Genomic DNA, 24,569 nt, shown 5'->3' with positions numbered 1-24,569 from the left:
CGGTTTTTCTTGATTCAGGGGGATCCATTTGAAGGTCTTGCGAAGGATGCAAAGAGTGTTGAAGCAGGTGGAGACAACAGCGTTGACCTGTCGGGTCATGGTGAGGGAGGAGTCGAGCACGATGCCGAGGTTCTGGCATGGTCAATGGGGGTGGGCGGTGGGCCACCAGGTGATGTCCCGGGCGGTGGTGGTCCGAGGACGAGGACCTCTGTCTTTGAGTTGAGCTTCAGGCAGCTTTTGCTCATCCAGGACGTAACATCCTTCATTCCTTCCTGGCAGCTGAGTCTGGTGGTGACGGGGTCATTGGTGGGGGAGAGGATGAGCTGGATGTCGGCGTAGGAGACTGTTGAGTCAGAGTTGTTTGACAATGGCAGTGAGGGGGGCCATTTAGATGTTGAAGAGCGTAAGGCTGAGTGATGATCTTTGAGGCACTCCACAGTTGATGTCTGTGGGTTCAGAGAGGAAGGGTGGCAGTCGGACTCTTTGGATCCTGCCGGTGAGGAAGGAGTGGAGCCATTTGAGGGTGGTTCTCCGTATGCTGGCTTTGTGGAGTCTGGTGGTGGTGTCCGGTAGGAAACGGTGTTGAAGGCTGCGGAGAGGTAGAGTAGATCAGGGGCGTGGTGTGGCCTTGGTTGAGGAGGGTGCGGATGTTGTTATTTGGCCGCGAGTATGGTGGTCTCAGTGCAGTGATTGCTGCGGAATCCGAATTGGAAGGGGTTGAGGATGAAGTTCTCTTCAATGACTTTCGTTAGTTGGGTGTTAATGGCCTTTTCAGTGACTTTGGCTGTAGTTCTTGAGGTCCAAAGGGTCTGCCGATGGCTTCTTGAGCAGGGGCTTGACTTCTGCATGCATCCAGTCATCGGGGAAGGTGCGGGTTGGAAGGTGTTGATGGTGCGCCGTAGATCCGGTGCAATGGTGGAGGCGGTAGCCGATATATTTGCTCAATGAGTTAAATGCAATTATCTGTGATGCTCAAACCCAGCAATCCTAATTGTCCTTCCACTCTTTCAAGGTCAGTAAATTTAGGATCACTAAATGGGGTAAAAAGATCACTGTAAAAAGAGCACTTTATAGCTGATAGAAACGGTAGGTGTGCTACATTTCAAGATACTGATTGCTGTGGGATAGGACTGCTCACCCTTTGTTTTTGCCTTTGTGCTCCACAGTGGGGAAACAGTGGACATGTTCGGTGTGTGATAAGAAGTACGTCACAGAGTATATGCTCCAGAAGCACATCCAGCTTACACACAACAAGGTGGAAGCTCAGACTTGCCAGCTCTGTGGGACAAAAGTTTCCACAAGAGCTTCCATGAGCCGACACATGAGGCGGAAACACCCGGAGGTAAGTTGACTTACCTGTGCCAAGAAATAAACTTAATTGATATATTCATCCCTTTTTCACTACCTTGTCAATAATCCATGCTTTTGCAACAAAGATTATGACTCTTAGAACCTATGACCACTCATAATATAAGTATAATTGATTCAGAAATGTATTTTAGTTTTTTGGATAAGTCTGAATGCAAGAGATATAGTAACGCTATACTTTTTGGTGCTATTGTCATACAATCTTAACGTTGCTACTAGTCTGGAATGGATAAAGTATTAGTTGAATGCTCCATAAGGTAAGCAAACCAATTTGAGTTACTGCTTTAGGCCCAACTTCAATCTTAAAACGTTTAAGCTAGCAATGGGGTAATCACCCAGCGAGAATGACAATGCTAGGTATGGTTTTCTATTTTGAGGAAAGGTTGTCCATTATCAACTGAGTGTAGATCTGGTGTCTAGGGATTCATCTCTTAGAAAGCAACCTACTGCACAATAGTGTTTTCTTTACCAAAACGAGTGTTCACAAGAGGCATGTTTGAAATGACTTACTTTGATGTCAATTGGAAACCCCCTCTGCCCCCCAATAGACTTTTCATTTTCATATGGAATTTTTGTATCACTGAGTTCAGAATTGCTTAAAGTGGTGAGAAGAAAACAAAAAAACTAATTTCAACACTATAGTCCTTTGATAACTGAAACCATTTTTGAGGATGCATGCACCATATGGATTGCGGAATAAGACATTATGGGAAAGGCTGCTAACATTGTTAAATATTTCAAATTTTTTAGACTTTTTTTGGTGTCATGATGGAGAAAAACCTGTTTAAAATTGTGTCTAATATGCCACTAAATATTTTCATGTTTAATGTCCATAAAATGTGTTATCTTTAACTTCAAAAACATAACAAACTCTTGACCCACAGTATCTTTTGTTATGTCTTTCTGGTTCCTTGAGAATAGCATTATATTTCCATTAATTATCCAGACATATTGTGGTTTGACCAGATCACATTTGTTTCATTCTTGCCTAGCTACTGCATTGGTCTTTTGTCAAGGCTCAAGGCTTTTACAGCAATGTCCGGTGCACATATAACCATTATAACCATTGTAACAGTTGACGTTGATGGTCTTCACTCTGATATCTCTGGCTCCTACTCTGGTGATGTAATTTCTATATAAATACACTTAGAGTAGGAGCATTTCAGTGTATGAACAAAATTCTGACTTTCAAGTGGAAGATTACCCTTTGCTAAATGGCAAACTTTGAACATAAGAAAAGTGGTTGTGTTGATGCTGCCAACAGTTTAACTAACTTTGAGATGGTACAGAGTGTTTGCTTAGGTTTTCCTCTCTCCCCTCCTAATTCTTCTTGTACTGCATGTGGTCAGGAAATGCAGGAACTTGCCTGTGAAAATCCAGATAGCACCTATTTGGCAGGTACCCATGGTTTTCTGATCTGATGAAAATGTCTGCCAAATCTCTTTAAAATTTTCTGGCCAATCACAGCCTGCTAACTATGAATGATTTCAGGGTCAATCTCTAGAGAACCTGACTCTCTAAGCCTGATAGAATAATTCTGTTAGGAATTATTACTCCTCAAAATGAAAGGGGCCTTCGGCATGGTGTTTGTAGAAACACAAATCTCCTTTTAAATATCTCTTTTGCTTAATGTGCTTCACTTGGTAGAATATCATTCAGTGAGGGTACATTTACCACCAATGATATCTGTCTGAAAGGGGAGCAGGAAGGTCTGTGCCTAGTTTGGAACCAGCCATCCATACTTTTGTATAGAAGAATACAAAAGAATAATCTTAATTCATTGAGCACCTCATCTGCTCTGAGACTTGAATATTCTACTGGTGAGGTTAATGGCTCCACCCTTTGAGTAATCATACATGTCATCTCAAAGAAGCCCCCTTAAAGGGGATTGTAGTTACATTGCTGAAGGTTCAGTGAGCCACAACCGCTCTAAGCCAAGAATATTATTTTAAACATAAGGAATAGCGTAGTTCTAAGAATACACTGTGTCCCTGTCACAAATCATCTCAACGTCCCAGTAGAATTATAATTGCTGAAATCCTTTCAGAATTCTCATTCAACTGCTGAAAGATCCCTTTTTTCGACTCCAGAAAATGGATTTGATCCAGCAGTGATTAACACCCCAAAATGGTATCAATAGAGTGGGGACTGATTTCTGAAAATTGGATAATCATTTCAGGAGGATACTTTTTGCAGAGCCAGGGTTGGGCTTTTGATCAGCATTATTGGTGGGCATGTTTATTGGAGACTTGTTTGACGAAACATATCACAATACGTTTTCCCATGTGTTATATCCTATTAATAGTTTGTGAATCCATTAATCTTTCAAAAATCGGTGTTTTGTATCTAGTGTTCATAGGTAATGGATTTGCACCATAACGTCACAATTATACAGCCTATCTCACATTTATTGTGCTGTGCTCTAAGAGAAAATGGTAAAAAAGGGATACGCATCTTAACTTTGTGAATGTGCCAGTAGAGGCTTCTTGATTTGCACATTGCATCTTATGAATACATCCAAACACATCAATTAGAATTGCTCCCTTAGAAAATATTTTAAATGTTTAGCACCCTTCTAGTTTAGCAAGACAAGAGATGCCAGTGGATAATGAGCCCATGTACACCCCTTAGTAACTAGTGCAAGTTAACCCCTTCCAGGCTCATGACGAGCTGGGCTCGTCATGGTGTAGCCTCCTCGCACACTGATGACGAGCCCAGCTCGTCATATATGATGGACTTTTGAAAAATCCAGCACAGGAGGAAAATATCGCTAGCAGCGATGGAGTTAATAATGTGAGCAAGTAGTGGAACTTTTTATAGATTAGACAGGCTGTTGTAGTTATGTCTCTTTTAGAGCATGAACTGTTCTTTGCAAAGCACCCTACAGTCATAGCAGCTAGGTTTGCGATGTTGGGTTATAGAAAATACATGTAGGCAAAAATGAGGGTATTACATTGATTTCTTAAATATATTATTAAGATGTACTTTGTTTGTGAGGCACACTGAAAGTATATTTAACATGTTTTTACTTTTGGATTTTCTGTTTCAAAAATAATTTTATTTCATACATGAAGCTCCTTTACAGCAAGATTTCCAAATAATTAAATCTCATTGGTGTGGTAATCAGTTTATTTTTAATTAATTGGTACAAGTTGTAAATGAGTCTTGCTATTTTCTTTGTTTAACTATGACCTGGTTTATTTTGTACATCATGCTGAAATATCCATTGTCCAGTTTTAACAGCCAACTTTGTCTTGTAGGTTCTTTCAGTTCGGATCGAGGATTTAGATGACCTTTCAGAACCTACAACCATTGATGCCTCCACCATTGGAATTGTTCAGGTAATAGCCACAAAAGGAGCATTAAAGGTTGAAGATTGCCTGGCTCATTATTTCAGATGTTCAGCTGCAGATGCTCATTGCAGAACAACTGTAGGAATTGACAAAGCCTAACTATATTAGTATCTTTCAAATTCTGACCAGAGAAAGGCATGTGAAAATGTTCCTCCCCTAGGGAATAACCACTTCCTCAGCGTGTTTGGTACTTAAGAGTGATTAGGTAAGTCATTTAAATTACATGCATGAATAAAAACAATACCTTATATAACCAGAGAACAAGCTTAAATCAAAACATTTTGATATCTTACATGTACCAAGAATTGATCAAACTACAGCAAACAAATGATCACACATTTACTAAAGTTGGGTAAAGTATGTAAACAACTGCCTTTCAAAATTGAAGAAATAAACTTTTAGCAAACTTTCAGGAAAATCTAAAGTTCCTGTTTGTTTTTTGAGGATGCAGCCACCTATAGTTACTGTGCTGGCTGTATATTGTGCAAATCTTTTCGGTATTGTATTAGTCACTGTGCCTATTAACAATTTAGTTTTTGATGTACACCTAATGAATAGAAAATAAATAAGTGGGACTAGGTAGGCCTCGACTCTTCCCTGAAGCTCCTATCCCAGGGCAGGCATTACTGCTAAAGACACATTTATGTGCAGTTACTAAAAAAGGTATGCAGTACCTTCATAACATATCTAAAGAATGCCATAAACACTTATTATTAAAAAAAAACAACAACAACATGTATTTAATGCTGAGATTGCCTGAGCATATCCGAATGTTGGCACTAACCACTGGTTTGTCCCTGCATTCTAAGTTTATTGAATAATACAGATAATTTACAGATAATTAAGAAGGCTGAGCCTGTTGGCCTGTTTAAGATGAGGTTTGTTGGCTCAGCGCTAATATTCTTATTCTCCAGATGTTGTTGGTCATTAGCAGAAATGTAATTGTTGTTCCCCTCATTATGCTCCCTACACTTTGTCTTGGGTCCATAATTTTGCGTTGGGTATTTAACATCCAGAGCAGACAGCACTTGGTTGGGACATTAGATGTTTGTGAGTACTACTGTAGACAATAGAGTTGCAGATGGCCCATAATGTTTGTGTACATTTCTCCATTTAATTTAGAACATTAGACCCCCAATGGGTGGAACATTTTCATAGCAGTTAGCCTTTCTGCGCTTGACTGTGGCAGTTTTTAATTGTTCTCCCTCACATTATAGTACCTCACCTCTGACTCAGGCCTATATCTCATTGAAAGGTAATTTAACAACTTGAACAACTCTAAGGCTATGATGCTACATTGCATTCAGTGAACAGCACAGAAATTAAAAGCATGGCTTAGCTCCCTTGTTTTCTGAGGCAAATACCATATGTTCCAATCTGAGTACTATTATGATGTGTCTGTTCTTAAGAGTAGGCTGCAAGCTCTCAAAATCCACAGATGTAGAAGTTGCCAAAATCCATGTGTATCCTGGTGCCAGTATGGTTGGTACATTGGCATGATACAGACAAAACCAGTTATCTGTTTACACTGGGCGAGGCTGTCGGGCTTCCTAAGTGAAAGGTTATTTCACAGTCTAGTCTTTGAGACTGGAAGAATGTTGCCATCTAGAGTGTCCATGGTACCTATTTTTTTTTCTTGGGGCTTTCCAACCAATCCTAGTCCTTTTGATCTAATAGACCTACAGCGTCTAAATGCATTTAACTAAGCTTTTTAACCTATCAGTGTTCAATATTAGGGCACAGTTAGGTCTGTTTCCTGCGGTGTTTGAGCGAGTCTCATGGGCCTTAATTTACTAGAGAGGATTGCGAGTGATTGGAGAGAATGTGATGGACATGAAGGATACATTCACCTTTTTTTTCCAAGGACGTTTTTTTTATATAAACCAGTATTTTTTTTTTATTTGGACTTTTCAATTTACATTGTTTTGTATCAGCAGTCAGCGACTGTTGAAATGTGGTTGGGTTACTTATTTGAAATTGAAAATATTGCATCATCATCATCCTATTTTGCTCACTCAACAAATTGAGATAAAATTCAACCATAACAACCAAACAACTGGGTTTGTCTCTCTGAACGTTACATCTCTGCTGAGTATATATTCCTATATTTTCTTAACTTTCTTGAGTTCTTCTTATTATTATTATTTATTATTTGTATCTAGCGCACTAATCATCCCTGGAGGGATCTCTCGGCGCCAAGGGTGCAGACTGCCATATACTAATTCAGAGTGCTCAGAATAGCCATGTTTTTAACTTCTTTTTAAAGGCCCTATATGTGGAACAACTCCGGACCTCTTCTGGTAATGCATTCTAGTGTCTCCTGGTGCAACATGGGAGAACGCACGTCCCCCATCCTGGACTTCTTAATTCTAGGAATTTGGAGGAGCTTATGTCCCCTCGATCGTAGGTGGCGAGTCGGGGTATACCAGAATAATTTCTTCGTTAAGTATTCTGGTCCCCTTCCGCACAAGGCTTTGAAGACTAAGCAGAGGAGCTTAAAGATCGCTCTTTTCCTTATTGGTAACCAATGTAATTCATTCAGTAAGGGAAGAGAAGGTGTGCGTGGTGGTTTCTTCAGAGCAAGACGGGCCACCGTGTTTTGCACGACTTGCAGTTTAGAAAATAGTTCTTCCCTCATTCCTACCAGCAAGGCATTTCCATAATCAAGCCTACTGACCAGAAGTGCCTGTAGCAGAACTTTTCTGGAGGAAAGAGGGATCCATGGGAAGATCTTTTTTAGCATGCAAATTAGTCCAAAGCATTTTCCAGCTAGAATTTTCACATGCTCATCCATGGATAATTTGGAATCGATTAGCACACCCAGATTTTATTACCCATTTTTTGGGTTTGGAGCTTCTCCCAATTCCTCAGGCCACCACTCATTGGTCCATATCTGTTCGGTTTTCCCGAACAGTATAATCTCGGTTTTATTTGAGTTCAACTGTAGGAAATGTGACTTCATCCACGCTGCTATCCTTATCATGCACAGCTTGAATCTGTCTCTCGTCACCTCTTGATCCTTCTCAATTGGGACAATTATCTGCGTGTCGTCGGCGTATGAGATGGTTTGAATTTAAATGTATGGATAAGTACAGTCAAGCTTCCCCATGTCATTCTCTCCCAGTGGTGCAAGAGAATTTAGAAAGAACAATTACAAGGCATATTGTACATAGTGGTTTCTCATCCCCATTTGTGTCTGTCAGGGCTCTTAATATTTAATTCCATGTGTGGCTGCATTTGCATTTATTTCCCCTTTTTGTCTCTGAGCTTCGCTGTACTTAGTTATTCCATTTTGCCTTTTTCAAGGCACTCTTCAAATTCCTTCCAACAGCAGGCTCTCTGTCTTTTTGCTATGAACAGTGCTAGACCAATTTATCTGCTGCTAACTTTTGTCTTTTGGATCTTGGTAGTGAGACGAATAGGCTTGTCTTTAATGATCTTTAGTTTCTTTATATGCATTCTATTGGTTACTTCAGTGAGTAATTTAGTTATTGTCTGTCAGTATTCTCTGGACCCGGTATGACCATACCATGTAATAAATTCTTGCGTCTCGTGTGAAACATCTGTTTGCCGTTTAAGACCATGTTATTCTTTTTGTGCCCTCTATCAGGTTGAATAATAGATGCAGCACACCATGAGTCGTGGGTTCTTGCTTCCCCATGTCCCAATCATTCCAGATTTCCCACAACATTTTCCTGTGTGTTAAGAATTCTCAGGGTAGGGTATTGCTGTTGCTGCTTTGTACCATGCCATTGAATGGCCTGGGAGCTCCTGCATTGTAAATTGATCTAACTGTATACTTATAATGCGAACACAATGAGATGATGGATGGAGTGCTGAAACTTTTTAGACACTCACCCCCCAGTGTCATCGATCTGGGTTGAATCAATCATTGTTCTTTAGCTCACTTCGCCACTCCAGTTCAGACCCAGCCATGTGCAAATCAGTCTTGACCCTGTTCCTCATGGAACAGTCCAGCCTGAAATGCCAAGCCAGGTCTACCCTGGACCGGACACAAGCATCCTGGTACTGGTTTCGGGGTAATTCCCCTCATCAGCAAGGCTAGCTTGAATCCAGTGGCAAAGTGAACAAGGGACCCTCGTCCGGGCATACCCTGCCTACTTAGGGCGAACAAACCAAACACAAAGTGATGATGAACAGAGTGCTAAAATGTTTCAGACACTCACTCCTAGTCACAGATCTGGGTTGAATCCATCATTGTCCTATAGTTCACTTCACCACCCCAGTTAAGACCCAGCTATATGCAAATATGTCTTGACCCTGTTTCTCATGGGAACAGTCCAGCCTGAACTCCCAAGTCAAGTCTTCCCTGGACCAGAATATTTATAATGCACTCAAATCACCCTGGCTGGGGTACCTCTGCTTTTTCGTGCACATGGCCCAGCTACTAGTCACCCCCTCATCTCCCAATCACAGTTCGCTAAGGGCATGTCAAGCAAGTATGGTTCTTTGAATTTCAGAGTTCTCTTGGACCTGCTCCATTAATAAAGACTCACCCTGATAAAGTCAGGGAGATTCCTCTTCTGGGCTCAAACCCCAGTAGGACTGTGGGCAAATTCTTCCCCGCTGAGTAGATCATAGCAGCTTTTCTTCCATGGAAGGTGTCAGAAAACCAGTGAGTCACCATTGCAGTTGATAATAAGGTTGTAGTCTGGGATCCCCAGACCTCTCACTCATTGGTAGTCTTAGATTCCCTAGGGGCTCCCATGATCCCATATCAGGTCTAAAAGTATATTACCTATTTTCTGGTAGACTCATTAGTATGTTGACGAAATAGTACAGTGCATGGGGATCACCATCATTTTTGCTAATCCTACCCTTCTTATTACCAACAAGGGCAGTCTTCAAAAAATGCCACAGAGAATTGCGTGGCTGACACTTCCGTTCTAATGTTAATGGCTACCAGGTCCGAGCCTGATTGGTATAGTCTAATTCTCAGATATTTTTTTTTTTTTTTTTTTTTTTTTTAAACCTTTATTTTCAATAGTGGCATACAACTTAGAGGCACGTAAGACAATGCAGCATCAAGACAATACATTACTGGACATGGTACATACAGAGGGCAGAGGTCAACTGTACGAGGGCTGGTACAATGCATGCATTTCACAGTGGTTCCTGGAATACAACAAAACATTAATAAGAACAGAACCCTCTGAATCTTGCCCCCCCATTCGAGCAGGGGCGTAGGTCGCGGGGACTTTAGACCCAACCTGTCATACACAGGCAGTCTAGTAGGTCAGGCAGGAATCGCCACTAGTCACCACACCTCCCCGGTCGAAGCGGCATCTACCAGTCAACTTTTCCCGTCCCACCATAAAGTATCGTGTTACACATGTAGCATGCAATCGCAATTCCGTCGGGTGTTCTGGTGGTGGATCACGGGAGGTTAATCTTGAACAGGGCGCCCCAACGTGCAGGGCTCAGCGCACCGTAGCACCGAGGCTAACTGAAAAAACTGGCGGCTGTAGGAACCAGCACGTCGGGTCACTCCCAGCGGCCCAATATTTCCCAGGTTTCCAAAAGTGGATAGCAGCCAGTCGTGTACCCCATGATAAGTGGATCATGCTCATTACAGGCTACCTAGCGGGACCTCGTCAGTAGCCGTGTTATCTCACCCCAGTCAGGACGGAACTGGCCCTCCCCATCGTGTGATCTATAGTGTGGTGGGCGTGGTGTGAGGAAATCGTGCACGCTCAAGGGTCCGGCATCGACTCGTCATCCCCAGAGGAGTCGCCGTGATTCGCCTGAGCCAGCCAGTACACCTGCAGTGGGGACCAAAAATCGCTGGGTTTACAACAGGCCGGCATTAGTTCTGCATAAACGCCATGCTGTTCCTGGCAGTACTTGAGATCGTCCAGCCATTCCTTAAATTTTGGCGCCCTCCCCCTCCCCCACCTACACGCGATTCTTCTCTTCGCGAGTAGCAATGCCACATCAACATACCGACGGTCGGCCTTGGGAATATGTCTGGTGTAACCCAGCAGCATCACCACCGGGTCCATGGGCAGAGGGCCAGCTATCATAACTTGGAGCGCAGCGTGAACCTGTTCCCAGTATGCCTGAATCGCTCCACACTCCCAGGCCAAGTGAAGGAAATCCGCGCCCTCCGCGCGACATCTCGCACATCTATCGTCCTCCGAAAGGTGAAATCGTAGCTTACGCACAGGGGTATAGTAATATCTTTGTACGAATTTGTAGTGTATAATTTTTAGTCTACAGCTGGAGGAGATTTTGGCAGTGACTGAGCAGCAATATTTCCATTGTTCATCGGTGAGTGCAGACGGGAGCTCGGAGTCCCATGCGGCACGCGCTTTGGCCACTACAGGGGGACGCTGCTCACGAATGGCGGTATACAATTTCGACACCAAATGTCTGCCATCTGACACCAGCAAAATGTGCATAGGTAGGATCGTGCTCGGTTCTTCTGGAAAGCTGGGGAGTATATCCCTCATGCCCTGTCGTAGTCGTATATAATAAAACAACTCCATTGGCGTCGGTTGGGCGGTCTGGAATATCTGCTCCTTGGTGCGGAACCGTCCATCCTGAAACAGATCACCCCAGGTAAGAAGGCGTAATCGGGTGCACATGGAGCGGAATCCACCTTCCGTCAGAAGTGACAGTTTCGGGTGATATGCAAGGGGCATTGCCGGTGAGTAGAGCATCGAAGCCCCCAGTAGTTTCGTCACCCTACGCCACGAATCTATGGTGCAGGTGACAGTGGTAGCTGGCGTCTCAACATCTCCCACCAGCCCCATCAGCATGCCCCTGAGCGGCAGTGGATGAACGATCCAGTCCTCAGCAGCCACCTGGGGCATGAAGGGAGTAGGATGAACCCAATGGTAAGCATGCTGAGCTTGAGCGCTGAGGTAGTACACCTCCAGGTCAGGAACGTCAAAACCTCCTCTGTCATACGGCTGTGTGAGGACATTCCAACTTAGGCGCGCTTGCTTGCCTCCCCAGAACAAGCGTAGCAATTCAGTGCGAAGTCTCTTAAAGAAATAGGCCCCCGGGTAATAAGGTACATTCTGGAATAGATATAAGAACCGTGGGAGAATGACCATTTTTATCAGGGAGGCTCTGCCTGCCATCGACAGCGGCAGGGCCATCCAGCGAGTCACATTGTCAGTCAACTGTGAGATTGCCACCCCATAGTTCAGTCTAATCGTGTCCTCCCTGCTAAGCGACACCTCGATTCCCAGGTATTTTAAGTCAGAGTCGCACCACTCCAAGGGGTACTCCAGCGCAAAGCGGGTCACTGACGCCGTGAGGGGAAAGAATTGTGACTTGTTCCAATTGATGTGCACACCAGAAATGCCTCCAAATAAAACAAATTCCCTCAGCAGTGGATTGAGGTTGTCCTGTGGATGCCGCACATATAAAGTGACGTCATCCGCGTAGAGGGATATGCCTAACTGCCTTTGGTTGAACTTAAAGGCGCTGGCCTTATGTAGTTGTCGGATCCTGCAGGCCAGTGGTTCGATGGACAGGGCGAAGAGCAGGGGTGATAAAGGGCATCCCTGCCTAGTACCCCTCGTGAGTGGCATCTGTGCCGACAACGCACCGTTAACGATGACCCTGGCAACTGGGGAAGTGTACAGCAGTGTAACCCAGGCGATGAATATACGGGGGAACCCCATTCTGCCCAATATGGACAAGAGATATCCCCATTCCACCGAGTCAAACGCCTTGGTGGCGTCTAAAAAGACAGCAGCGACCGGTAGCTCAGGTGATATGGTGGGTATGAGAGAGAATAATGTGCGGAGGTTGTGGGATGTAGCCCTCCCCGGGATGAATCCAGATTGATCCGGCAGGACCAGGGTACTCATAAGGAGGGATAACCTAGTCGCAAGTACTTTTGCTAAAATCTTTGCATCACAGTTCAGCAAGGACAGGGGCCTATATGCATCAGTGTCCGCTGGGTTTTTTCCCGGTTTCAGAAGCGATGTGATCGCCACCTCCCTCATGGAACCTGGCAGTATTCCCTCCTCTAGCGATTCTTCGAACACCTCCCTCAGCACCGGTGCCATGATGTCGATATAGCACTTATAAAACTCAGCCGGAAGGCCGTCAAGCCCCGCAGCCTTGCCATTACTGAGCGACATGATTGCCTCCCGTATTTCGTCCAGCTCGAAGGGGCATCCCAAGAAAGCCCTATCGCTATCACTTAACCAGCAGAGTGCGATATCGTCTAGGAAATTGCCAAACTCCACCTCACCTGACTGTTGTGTTGAATATAAACGTTGGTAATGCTGCAGGAAGGTGTCCTGTATCCCTTTAGTATCACGGTAGGTCCTGCCCTCTCCATCAGTGATCTCCAAAATATGTGTGGAAAAACGTTGATGCCGCGTCAGTGCTGCCAAAACTTTTCCCGGTCTATCCCCCTCGCAATATCGTCTGGCGGTCCAATATTTGCTTCGGAATTTCGCCTCTCTGGCCGCTTCCTCTTCATAGGCTGACAGTTTGGTCCTAAAAGCCCTCTCTAGGGTAGGACAGGGATTCCTGACCATTTCCGCCTCTAGCGACTTGAGATCCGCTTCAAGAGCCGACAATGTACGTACAATTTCTCGTAGTATTCCACAGCTCTTGGATATAGTGACGCCCCTCACGGTAACCTTAAAGGCTTCCCATATCGTTTCGACCTTGGCGACAGATCCCTTGTTCCTAGGGAAAAAGGCTTCAATTTCCTCTCCTAGTTCCTGCTTAAAGATAGGATCAAGCAGGGCTGACGGGAAAAGTCTCCACGGGGGCCGTACTCTTGCGTAGCCAGGTATCTCTATAACCACCACTACAGGGCAATGGTCCGAATACGTGCGAGGTAAATGCTTCACCCGGACGATACCACCAGCTAGGCCCCGAGAGACGAAACAATAATCGATTCTTGCCCATGAGCGTGCGTATGTGGTAAAGTGGGTGCCCTCCCTAGTTCCCGGGTGTAAGTGTCTCCAACTATCCAGTAACCCTGCCTCAGTAAGTATACCCTGCAGCGCATCTCTAGCTTTTGTGTTATACTGTCCGCTACCGTCTGATCTGTCCATCCCTGGATGTATTGAGAGGTTAAAGTCACCTCCCCACACAATGTGTGTAGCCTCGGTCTCAAGCACATGACCCCACAATGACAAGAAAAATCCTGGTGTGTCAACATTAGGTGCGTAGCAATTTACAAACAATATCACATCAGTACCCAGCCGCCCCCACAAGAACACATATCTCCCCTCCTTATCTGCACCCACCCCCATCTTCTGAAACATCAGTCGTTTATCCACCAGAATGGCCACCCCCCTGGAATATGTGGAATAGGAAGAAAATTCTCTCACATTTGCCCATCTACTTGCGAACCTGGGGACACAGCATGGGCTCAGGTGGGTTTCCTGGAGCATTGCTATCTGCACATTGTTCCTGTCCAAATATGCAATCACATTCCTACATTTTCGGGGGTTATTGAGACCTCGGACGTTCCAGGACAATATGGACACAGTGGATAAAGCGCTATCACCCGCTCTCGTCAGCACTATAATGGAGCATGCGTACCTCCAGCCCTCCAGCTCTACGAAAGATCACACCCAGTAACAGTACCTCCGCCCCCACAATCCATCTCTGTGCAAGTGCATACACGCCTACATTCTCCAACATTCCCGCACCAGAATGCATACCATGTACATTACCCTCAATACCTCTGCCATTCTTAACAACATCCACCCCAACATGTGTCCCCCCCCCCCTACACACACACCTTCTCCACTCCCACAGCGTTACCCCACCCCCAACCCACTGAAGCAACCCAAACTTGCCAGTACCAGATTCCCACCCACCACCCCGATCCCCAACAACAGCAACTGTAGTCAAACCATGTGGGGTATCCCCTCCTGAAGGCACTAGAGATACACACCTACACACCCCCGCATTCCCATCCCACCCCGCAAGTGGCATACGGGGAAGTCAGAGAAGAAGGGGTGGTGCCTGGCATACACAAATCCTGCAAGTGTCAGCCGTCAAAACACACCTTCCAAGTTCCTCCACGCCTATCACCAGGCCAAGTCAACAGTGTGGACAAGGGAAGCAGCCCTGGGTCCGCCCCCTCCCACTCTCACCTCTTGCAGCTCCACCAACCCGCGCAAGCCCCAAACCAATCCAACAGTGTACATTGGGCAATCTAGCCTTCACTCCGTAAAGTGTCTCTATGGCCGTGGAGCAGCTGTCCGTGTCCCCGCGTGCAGGGAGGATCATCCTGCCGGGTGTAAGGACGAGCCTTCAAAACAGACACAAGCAATCCAACAAAACCCAATAGCCAAACTATCAAGACGGCTGCGTCTCCAATTGAGCCGCACCCCAGGTAAAGTGATGTGCCATGTCAGCTCGGCGCCCTAGTTCCCATCACTGCACATTCTTAGTCGGCACCACAGTGCAACAGTGCATGAACAGCCACATCCCAGCTGCGGAGCAGAACACACTAGCGCCCACCATCGCCCAGAAGCTGGACTAGGTCGCAAGTCAACAGTTATCATAGGCACCGCAGGCTGTAAAGGTAGGTACCAGTATCCCAAAGCAACAGTGTCCAAAGTAAATATCAACAATGCAACAAGGAGCTATCGAGCAAATAATCATCAGGACATTATTAAGACTCATCCTGCTCGGCCGGGTTGCCGTCTGCATCCACCTCCTCATCCGCACGCCTGTCCCTTCTAGCAGCACGGAGCCTCTTCACGTAGTCCTCGGCTTGCTGCGGAGTCGTAAAGAAGTGTTGTTTACCCTGATGAGTCACCCTGAGACGCGCCGGGTAAAGAAGAGCATAATCCACCTGCATATCCCTTAATTTCTTTTTCACATCCAGAAATTTCCTCCGCTGGTCCTGGACCATGGGTGTGAAATCTGGATACAGGGAGAACTGAACACCATCACAGGCCAGGTTCCGGTTTGTACGAGCCGCCCTCAGCGCCACATCCCTATCACGGTAGTTGAGTAACCTGGCAATAATAGGGCGTGGCGGCGCCCCTGGTTTGGGGACCGGGCCAAGAGAGCGGTGTGCTCGCTCAACAATGAACTGATTGGAGAAGGCCTCTTTTCCCACCGCGGCGAGCAGAATGCGTTCCACATAGTCCTCCATTCGTCCGGTGTTGGTGGATTCCGGAACTCCCGTGACGCGGATGTTATTGCGTCTGCTCCTCGCCTCCAACTCCTCATTTTTAGCCGCAATCACTCTGAGGACGTTATCCATACGGTTGAGGCGCGTTTCGTGAGTGTTGGTTGTGTCTTCGGCAGTGGATATGCGTCGTTCCGTCTCTGTCAGTCGCTCCTCGTGGACTTCTATCTTCTGCGCTACCCCGTCCATCCTGGAAGAGAGGCGGTCAACCTTATCTACGATTGTCGCGAAGCCCTGCCGCATCTCGTCGATAATCAGTCGCAATTCTGGGGTCACAGGTGCAGGGGATGACTCTGCATTCGATGGACCTGGAGCACCACCAGTTCCTGTGGTGCCTCGCGTTGGTTTTTTGGCGACTGCAGGTTCAAAGGACAGTTTGGGTTGTTTTGCGTCGTTTTTACCCATAGCGCCCAGTGCGTTGACGCTATTCGGGGCAGGTAAACGGCTAGCAGTAGTAGGGTTCCTCACCTCCAGACTATGGCGCCCTGCCGGCTGTCACCCACGTGGCAGGCCTCCCCAGGCAATAAAAGCAGACGAGCAGGTCAGTGATTACCAGTGGCCTCTTGATCCCCTCTGCACCTCAGTTACGGTGTTCAAAGCGCAGTAAGGGCCCACGTGTTGGCGGCCAGGTCGCAGGCAATGCGCGCAGTTCCAAGTAGTCTCTGGCGCCAATAGCGCACAAAAGGTGAAGGGCAGTACAGCGACGTGTTGGCAAACCCGCTCCCACAGCACCACTACAACTGCCCCCGCTAACGGGCCGCCGCCCTCGCTACCGCAGGTCCTGATGGCAGCAGTGTCCTGCAGCTGTGCAAGAGAGGCCTGCAGGGCGGCGTGCAGCACGGCCGGGCGTGATGGCGGCCTCCGCCGTTAGTCCAAGCTGGGTGACCCGGGAGCGGCAGCCATCCCCAGGTATAGATCCCCGGTCTGTGTCTTGACCCCTCGCCGTCTGAGGTGGCGAGATACGCCCCTGTCCGTCCCCGGCGCTCGGTGCACTCAGCAGCTTCAGCCGGGGGAGGTCGGTAGGCAGGCGCGCCGCAGGGCCGGCTGCAAACTACCCCCCCGCCGCGTCCGTCTCGGGGGAGCTCGCAGATCCCAGCGCCAGTCTCTGGACTTGCCACTCGCTGCGGTGCCGGTTGATGGGGGCCAGACTCACCTCCGGCGGGATCCGGAGACCCGCCCGCCGGCCGCCCGACTCCCAGGCCTCAGTCCACAACCTCACGGCCCGGCCGCCTCGTGGGAAGCCGCGGCCTCGCGTTGGTCGGCGTCCGGGGCGCCGCAGCAGCCGTCTGCAGTGCCTTCTCCCGATGGGTGCACTCCTCGCCGATACTCAGGCGTCGGACCTCGGATCGTCACCAAACTCGGCCAATATCAGCAGCACACATGTATCCACCCTCGGTGTGTTTTTCAGGCGTCAACCTCCAGTGTAAGAGGATGAATGCAGGATGTTACTGGCCAGGCAGCCAGAGCCTCACAGAAGTGCGGCCATTAGCTCGTGCGCCCTCTAGCGCCTAATTCTCAGATATTTAAACATTTGGGATGCCCTTGTAGTGGTCTGTCAATACTTAGCAGTTGTCTCGCCCATATCTGGGTTAAATGGGCCATATGCAAGTGTTAGACCAGTTGTTCCTAGGCCTGACATGATACCAAATTCTTCTAAATCCATCAACCTTGGGTTCAGTAAACCATGAGCATTATTTTAGTACCACTAGAATATCTTCCGTATATTAGGATATTGTATCTGTGATCCCTGAAGTCACTATGCTCCTGTGCCTCCCTTTCTGGTGAAGCAGGTTCACCAACGTTTCCGTGGTAAAATGAACCTCAACAGTCACTGGGGCATCTTTGCCAGTCTTTAACTCCGTTAATAGGCTGTGATATTAGTCCACCATTGCGAACCATTGCTGTTGGCTGTGTATACAACAATGCTTTGCAAACCAGCCTCTACTGTTCCATCCCCATCTTTTCCAGAAATGCAGATAAAAAATGCCAACTTGTCAAATTCCTTTACTAAATCTACAGGTACGACAGCCAGGTGTGGTGCCATCAGTGGGTATCCTCAAACCTGAAAGAGTCTCCTGATGTTCTTGAACGTATTCCATCCAGGGGTGAAACCCCCTCTGGGAGTAATCTTATTTTGATCACTTTGTTAAAAAAAATTGTAATTTCAGATTAGTGTGGACATTGGTAAGAATGAACACATGTCCCTCAGCAGAGCTGTGTAGAAACATCAGAAGGGCTCAGTAGTTAAGGGGGGTAATTCATACTTGAGCTTTGCAGCTGAATATATCTGCCAATTTTGATGCTAGTAATTCTGTCTGATGCAGGTGCAAATTCCTGAATAACCTTTTTATCTCTTGAGTATTCTCATAGTAAAATCATACAACAGCAGACACTGGACAAAGAAATAGCACCTGTTTAGTTGTACCCCAGATTATGATGCCACCACCACCTCCCAAAGATCTTTGCATGTTTGCGAGGAAATATCCTGGCAATGTACACTGGCTCTTCTCCTTAGTACACCAGTCAATCGTTGAACAACATTTGACCAGCATCAGCAGTTCTTTAGGATTTCCAAAGACAGGCAGTGCCGCACTTGGCGACTACTATGCCAATGCCAACCAAGGAACACTCACCCTGGGGACCTCCAACGTCATCCAAGATGTCCAACAGTGTGGTGCGAGCAGTGCATTCCACCGATCTGTCAAAGTTTCTGGACAGTGTGGTAAAAATCAGAGACTAGCACCGTGCAACAGCCTGACAAGGCCACACCATGTGAAAGAAATCGCATTCGTACCAGCGGGTCCAGCGAAGGCCCATACACCCAGCACAGGAGGTTAGCTCTCATTGTTTTGGGGATGGATTGAGGAATGCAGCATCCATAAAGGAGATGCAGGATGTGTTTGAAGCCCAAAAAAGAAACCTCTTGGCTGAACATGGGATCATTAGTACCTCCAAACAACCCATCATTAAGTATTTGGATCTGTGAGGCCCAATAGTACAAACAGATGTCAGCCATCCCTATCCTTCCATCGCTGGAAGGCTAACCTCAGAACCTTATTTGCACAAAGGATGAGTTCACTGCCTTCAACAGGGCGGCAGACTAGGAGTGGGGGACAAATAAGGGGAAGTTCCTTTGTTCATTTAGCACTTTCGGAAGGGTAATCATTTTAAAAAGCGCCATGTAGCTTAGAAGGTTGTCAGGTAAATTAGAGCACCTCGCCATATCCAGTATGCTGGATTTTAAGTACTTCAATAACCTCTTCATCTTACCTCAGTCAGCATTCTTCCTTTTTATGTATTTCCTCTAAAGCACAGAATGCAATCTTTCAATGATTTATGCATGGTTATTTTTTTCCTGTGTGCCGCACTTCTTGCAGCCTAGGAATCCCAAACAAGCTTTTTGCAGTGTCCCAATGTCAGTTTTAGTATCACATATTTTCCTCTTCATTTTAAGAAGCTAGGTTGGATCACAGGTCCCCACTCCCAGTGACAATGTACTCAGTCTTAGCATAAATGCAAACATGCAATTTGAGGCAAAGTGCCTGGATTATCATTGGAATTGGAAGAGCTGATTAAGTGATCCGGGAGCAGATTATATAAGAAGCAGCAATGAATCGTGCTCTTGTCTGTAATGTGCACTGACATCTCACATTTGTCAAGTTGGGTGTGAGTAGCGGAAGGGCTCTCCTGCACATCTTTTGATTCTGCCTTAGTATTCTGTGGGCACCATAATTATAAGTTTCCAAATCCACATTTTAACCACCTTCTGAAATAAATTTCAAACAGCCTGTTAGCCTGGTAAAGCTACCCAATTAAATGTCTGTCCAATTAATAGTTACGTTAGCTTACCTATAAATGAAAGGCATAAGAGCATAAGAGGACGTTGAATATAAATGTGCTTAAAGCCTAAATCTAGGCCTTATATTTCAGGAATCCCAAAAAATTTGCAGCTTGCAAGAGAATTTGTACTCCTGCCACAAAGGTTGTGTGGGATTTGCAATATCAGGAATGTTTTTTTTTATTTGTAAACTTTTGCAGTGGCAGCAAGATGGAGCTGGCTTTCTTTGAAAAAAATGTATAAAAAATTAAATGTAATTTGGGGGAGGACATACCCATTTAAAGGCAAAAGGGTGTGTCTTCCCAACCAGCTGTTGTGGTCGCCTTCTACAGGCAACATAGATAGAGCATTATGTCTATTGTGTGACAGTTCTGCTGGGAGACATGCCCTGGCCATTACGTCGACTGATAGAAAGAATGGGACATGCCGCTTTGCACTGCAGACGTTTGCCTTTCCGCAAGGGTTTTTATTAATAAAGTAAAGCTTGCACTCCCCAGAAGTGGTGGTACTGCCTCTGCATCAAGGCATTAGAAAAGAGGAACCCACTACACTAGCAACATGGCCTGTCAAACTATGGAAAGTGTAGCAGACCACCTGAGATCCCACTCAACTCAAAATTCAGTTGATTCAGAGACCAGGTGAAATGGATTGCCCAGCTTATCCAGAAGCCACTAAGTTTTGGTTAACTGGTGTGCATTTTACATGCTACGACTCATGAAGTTAGAGTGTCAAACCAGAGGTAATTCCAACACAGCTCTCTTATGTCAGGAAAGAGGTGGCATCAAGAATGAATGAATCAAAATCAAAACCAACTTTATTCGGTTTTTCATAATTGTTGAAATACCATAAAAGTTCATAAAATACATTGTATACACTTTCTCAGTTAAAAATCAATTAAAATTTGATATTAGTTATTACTATACAATAAAACACAGTTTACATATAAATCACAATTCATAAAAAAATATGACCGTGGCATAACATACTGTTTTGACAATGATTTCATCAGCCCTCTAATGTGTAAAAAAGATGATTGATATTTTCAAAGGTTCAAGCGATGACGGATACAAAATTTAAGAAAACACACCATCGCTTTTGCTACTATTTCATCTTCTAGGTACTGAAGCACCAAATATGCTGGACGGCATTGGTGCAGGCCCCAGTTTCTCAGTATAGGCAGTATCCAACGCCTTCATGGTATAGTGTAAAACTTACAAAAAAGTATTACATGTATGGTAGATTGTGCCGAAACAGTCACAAGGGCATGGGAATGATTTTGATGTCCAGTCGTTTTGAGAGGGAAAAGATATCATTCGATGAAACATATTGAGTCTGAAGCGTGTCAACAACAGTTTTTCAAACTGACTTAATCTGTACAACAAATAAGGTTCAATAGAAAAAACAGTCTGAACTAATAGACCCTGTTGGACAGAGGGTTTCCCTATCTCTTTTAGCAAGCGCACCTGCCCCAGATGTGCCAGGCAGGCTTTCTTCAAATCTGCCTTTGAAATCTCTGCTATTGTTAATGGTTCAACAACATTTTTTTCATAACCTAGGTCTGTTAGTAGAGCCTTGACGTATGCCAGCCATTTTATCTTCCCACAGTGTTCAAGTGTCATAATATCTTTCACAATTGATCTTGTTAAGTGACATTGTTCAGTTACCCAAATACGACGCCACAGCATTACTGGTTGAGTTTTTATAATGTCTGATATATAGTCTATCCCCAGCTCTAGGTGACACCCATATGTGGGGGAGCTCTTCGGTACTGCAAGTAGATATCTTACGAAGGAATTTTCAATTTTTTGCAGTTCATCCACATTTGCAAGACCCCATAACCCAGCGCCGTACGTGGCAGTGCTGACACATTTTGCATTGTATGTTTTCAATAATTCTAATGGAGGTCCCTTGCCCAATTTTTGTGTGAACGATTTTAGTGCTGAGGTTGCTCTTAAAAAAGCCAGCTTTCTTGCATTAATCGCTGCTTTCCACTTACATTTTTCGTCAATTACAATTCCCAGATATGGATATGTTGCAGTTCTGTCCAGTGCCTCCCCATTCACATGTATACTTCTGATCTTTGCAGTTTTTTCCCCACATGCATTGTGTAAGTTTTTTTTACATTCAGGGTAAGGTTTAAACTAAACATAAAGGCACAATATCTGTCTAGTGCTCGCTGCAACTCAACAGGAGTTCTTGCTTGGTTAACCGCGTCGTCGGCGTATAACAGAGCTGGTATCTTCCGGCGACCGATTGAATGGAGATCTTTGCTTCCCTCGAGCATAGCATGAATCAACGTTGAGTATAATACAACAGTGCATGCAGAAGATCTGGCATATCGTTGGGTGGAAAAGTCTTAATTTCTCCAAATTGAGTGCTTAGCTGGCTCATCTTTAAATCAAACTTCCAATAAGAACCAGAGGTACATCTCTTTTCAAAATGGCATATGAAGGAATACTTTCAGATTCCTTACCTTGCTGACTGAGCACCCTGACACTTGTAAACATGCTAATGTCCAAGAAATGTATTCTGTTGTTGTATGCTTAGCCCACTTGTTGGAGTACAGCTTACATGGGCAAATCTATCAGCTACTTTGACTGTATTAGTCCAAGTGATTTTGTATGCGGTTATCTAGCCTCTATCTGGCTATCGTACTGATTTATATTGTATGCCACATTTTGGTGCTTTTTTATGTTAACAAAGCTATCAAGGAGATCTCATATTACTCCAGTCTTGCGTAAACTTCACTGACTTTCTCTAAAATAGAGAATTAACTTTGAATCAGCAGTCCTTGTTCATCCAGCCCTGTACCCGAAGTGCTTGGTAAACAAAATTCTGTGTTATCTCCCTGCTCACTCTATACTTGGTGTCCATCCCTAAAACTAGACTACCAAAAATGGAGCAAAGGGCTTTTTCAGTGGTGGGAGCTTTGAATGCCCTCCCTTCCCTTTGAAAGTTTTGTTCAAATTGTAAGATTTAAAAATTACTGATAACACCCCTCTTCCTTTAAAAAGACAGCACACAGTAGTTTTCCAGTGTGGAAACTTCAGCAATAAGAAACTTCACCCATCATTGAAGCTACACCAAAGACCTTAAGAGCATGATAAGGATACCCTTCTCCATCTGTGAAAGCTGGCTCTCATTTTCCCTTGGTCTTAGTAGCAGGGGTCCCTGGGCTTCATCATAAATTCCCTCTTATTCCTTATGAAAAATCACACCACAAAGAAAACTGTAGGAGGATTTACTCTCCACCCTAAAAATCTACTGTAAACTCTACCATTCCTTAATACCCATCACTACTCATCCAGTGCTTTTCTACACCCCCCTTTACTTCGTTCTTTCTTATCTACAAACTTCCTCCTTACAATCCTACTCTTAGTGACCTCTTTGTTGATTTTGCCTGAGATTAGTCTAAAACATTCCAATTTCTGCGTAATAGGATACTTAGTACCATGGTTTGACCAACCATATTGGATTATGACCAAATAGCTTCTCTCCAACATGAAAGTCGTAATGTATGTCAAATGTCAATAGCCTAACCACTCATCTGGGCATAACTTAGATACAATTTTTACCGCTCAGAACATCACCAGTTACTGGTAGACAACATGTGACCTGGACTAATGTATGTGCGCATGTCTATGTATCTGTAGAGTGCAAACCTAGCTAGAGAGCGGTGGACCACTGAACAAAGGCAATGAGCCTGGAGAGACAATTCAGGACAGTTTACAGTGAAGCGGAATATTCCTGTGTGGTGTATCCTGTTACCGTGGATTTCTAGTGTTCCATGAAGAGATGGGTCTATGGCTACTTTGTACATAGCAGAAGGTTTGGACAGTTCTGATGGTGCTATAAAATAACTGATCATTTGAAAATTCTTTTACACTTCCACCTATTCTCTCCATTTACATCTAGAGCCACCGTGGCTAAACATCTTCAAGAGCTTAGGAGAGTTTTGCCCCTTTCTCTTTCTATACTCAATTTAACTGTACATTGCCTGAAGGCAATTGATGTAGCGGCTGAACTGACATCAGTGGATTGACATCGGTCCTCAACATCATCCCGAATACATTTCTCTACGGCTTCCCATCAACCTCTGAAAATGCACCTGATTACGCTGTAGCTAAAATTATTCAAATGGACTAAACGGTCCTTGTAAATACACTGGAAGGAAAGTAACTCCAAAGCCTAAATTAATGTACAATGTATCTTTTAATTTTCAGAGGCACTGTCAAAGGCAAACCGTCTCCATTACTCCAGCTGCACAAGTGAACAAATATGATCAACCAGAAGAACAAGGTGACTTTCTAGCTGCCCAAATCATTTCCAAAATTCTAGAAAGATATTCTCAGGTTGAGATGAAGGACGGTGAACTTTATAATCTTTACAACTTCTCACTGCGTGCCTCAACATAATCTATTCTCCTTCAACTCTGCCTTCTGATGACTTCACCAATATAACAAAAGCCCTAGGTACATTGGAATCACTGGGGGGAGGGGCACCATAGAGCTCATACATTCAAGAACATTCTCACCAGAACTTCAGCTGTCATCCTAACCAGAGATGCCATCTACGGCTTGGCGTCTGACCTATCTGTGAATAACTTTAAACTTTGCTATCAAATCAATAAAAAACATTTTACGAAAATGAATCCACTGTTTAGCTGTTCAAGGTCTCCAACCCATTTAGCCACTGATGGACCTCCATCCTGACTTTCTGTGACAGATCTGTTCACATTTGATATCTAAAAGTTAGAATCTGTAGAATTTACACTGAAAGTCTGAACATTCTGTAGGGCCCAGGCAATGTAGCGGTTCTCTTGCTACTTGTGGGGCTCTAGGTGACTCTTCCC

General features: G+C 45.1%; 1 protein-coding gene across 3 annotated transcripts in view; it reads left to right on the top strand.

Annotated features, from left to right (window-relative positions):
* Nucleotides 1–24,569, top strand: part of PRDM15 (PR/SET domain 15) — a 502,608-nt gene that overhangs the window by 434,806 nt on the left and 43,233 nt on the right. For all 3 annotated transcript variants that reach the window (XM_086935443.1, XM_086935442.1, XM_086935441.1), the window contains 2 exons: nucleotides 1,167–1,342; nucleotides 4,629–4,709. In XM_086935443.1, coding sequence (XP_086791569.1) covers nucleotides 1,167–1,342; nucleotides 4,629–4,709 — 257 coding nt within the window. The remainder of the gene's footprint in view (nucleotides 1–1,166; nucleotides 1,343–4,628; nucleotides 4,710–24,569) is intronic.

Source organism: Lissotriton vulgaris, chromosome 8 (genome assembly GCF_964263255.1).
Source record: "Lissotriton vulgaris chromosome 8, aLisVul1.2, whole genome shotgun sequence".
NCBI classification, from domain to species: domain Eukaryota; kingdom Metazoa; phylum Chordata; class Amphibia; order Caudata; family Salamandridae; genus Lissotriton; species Lissotriton vulgaris.
The sequence above is the reverse complement of the archived record's forward strand: the minus strand, read 5'-3'. Positions and strand labels throughout refer to the sequence as shown.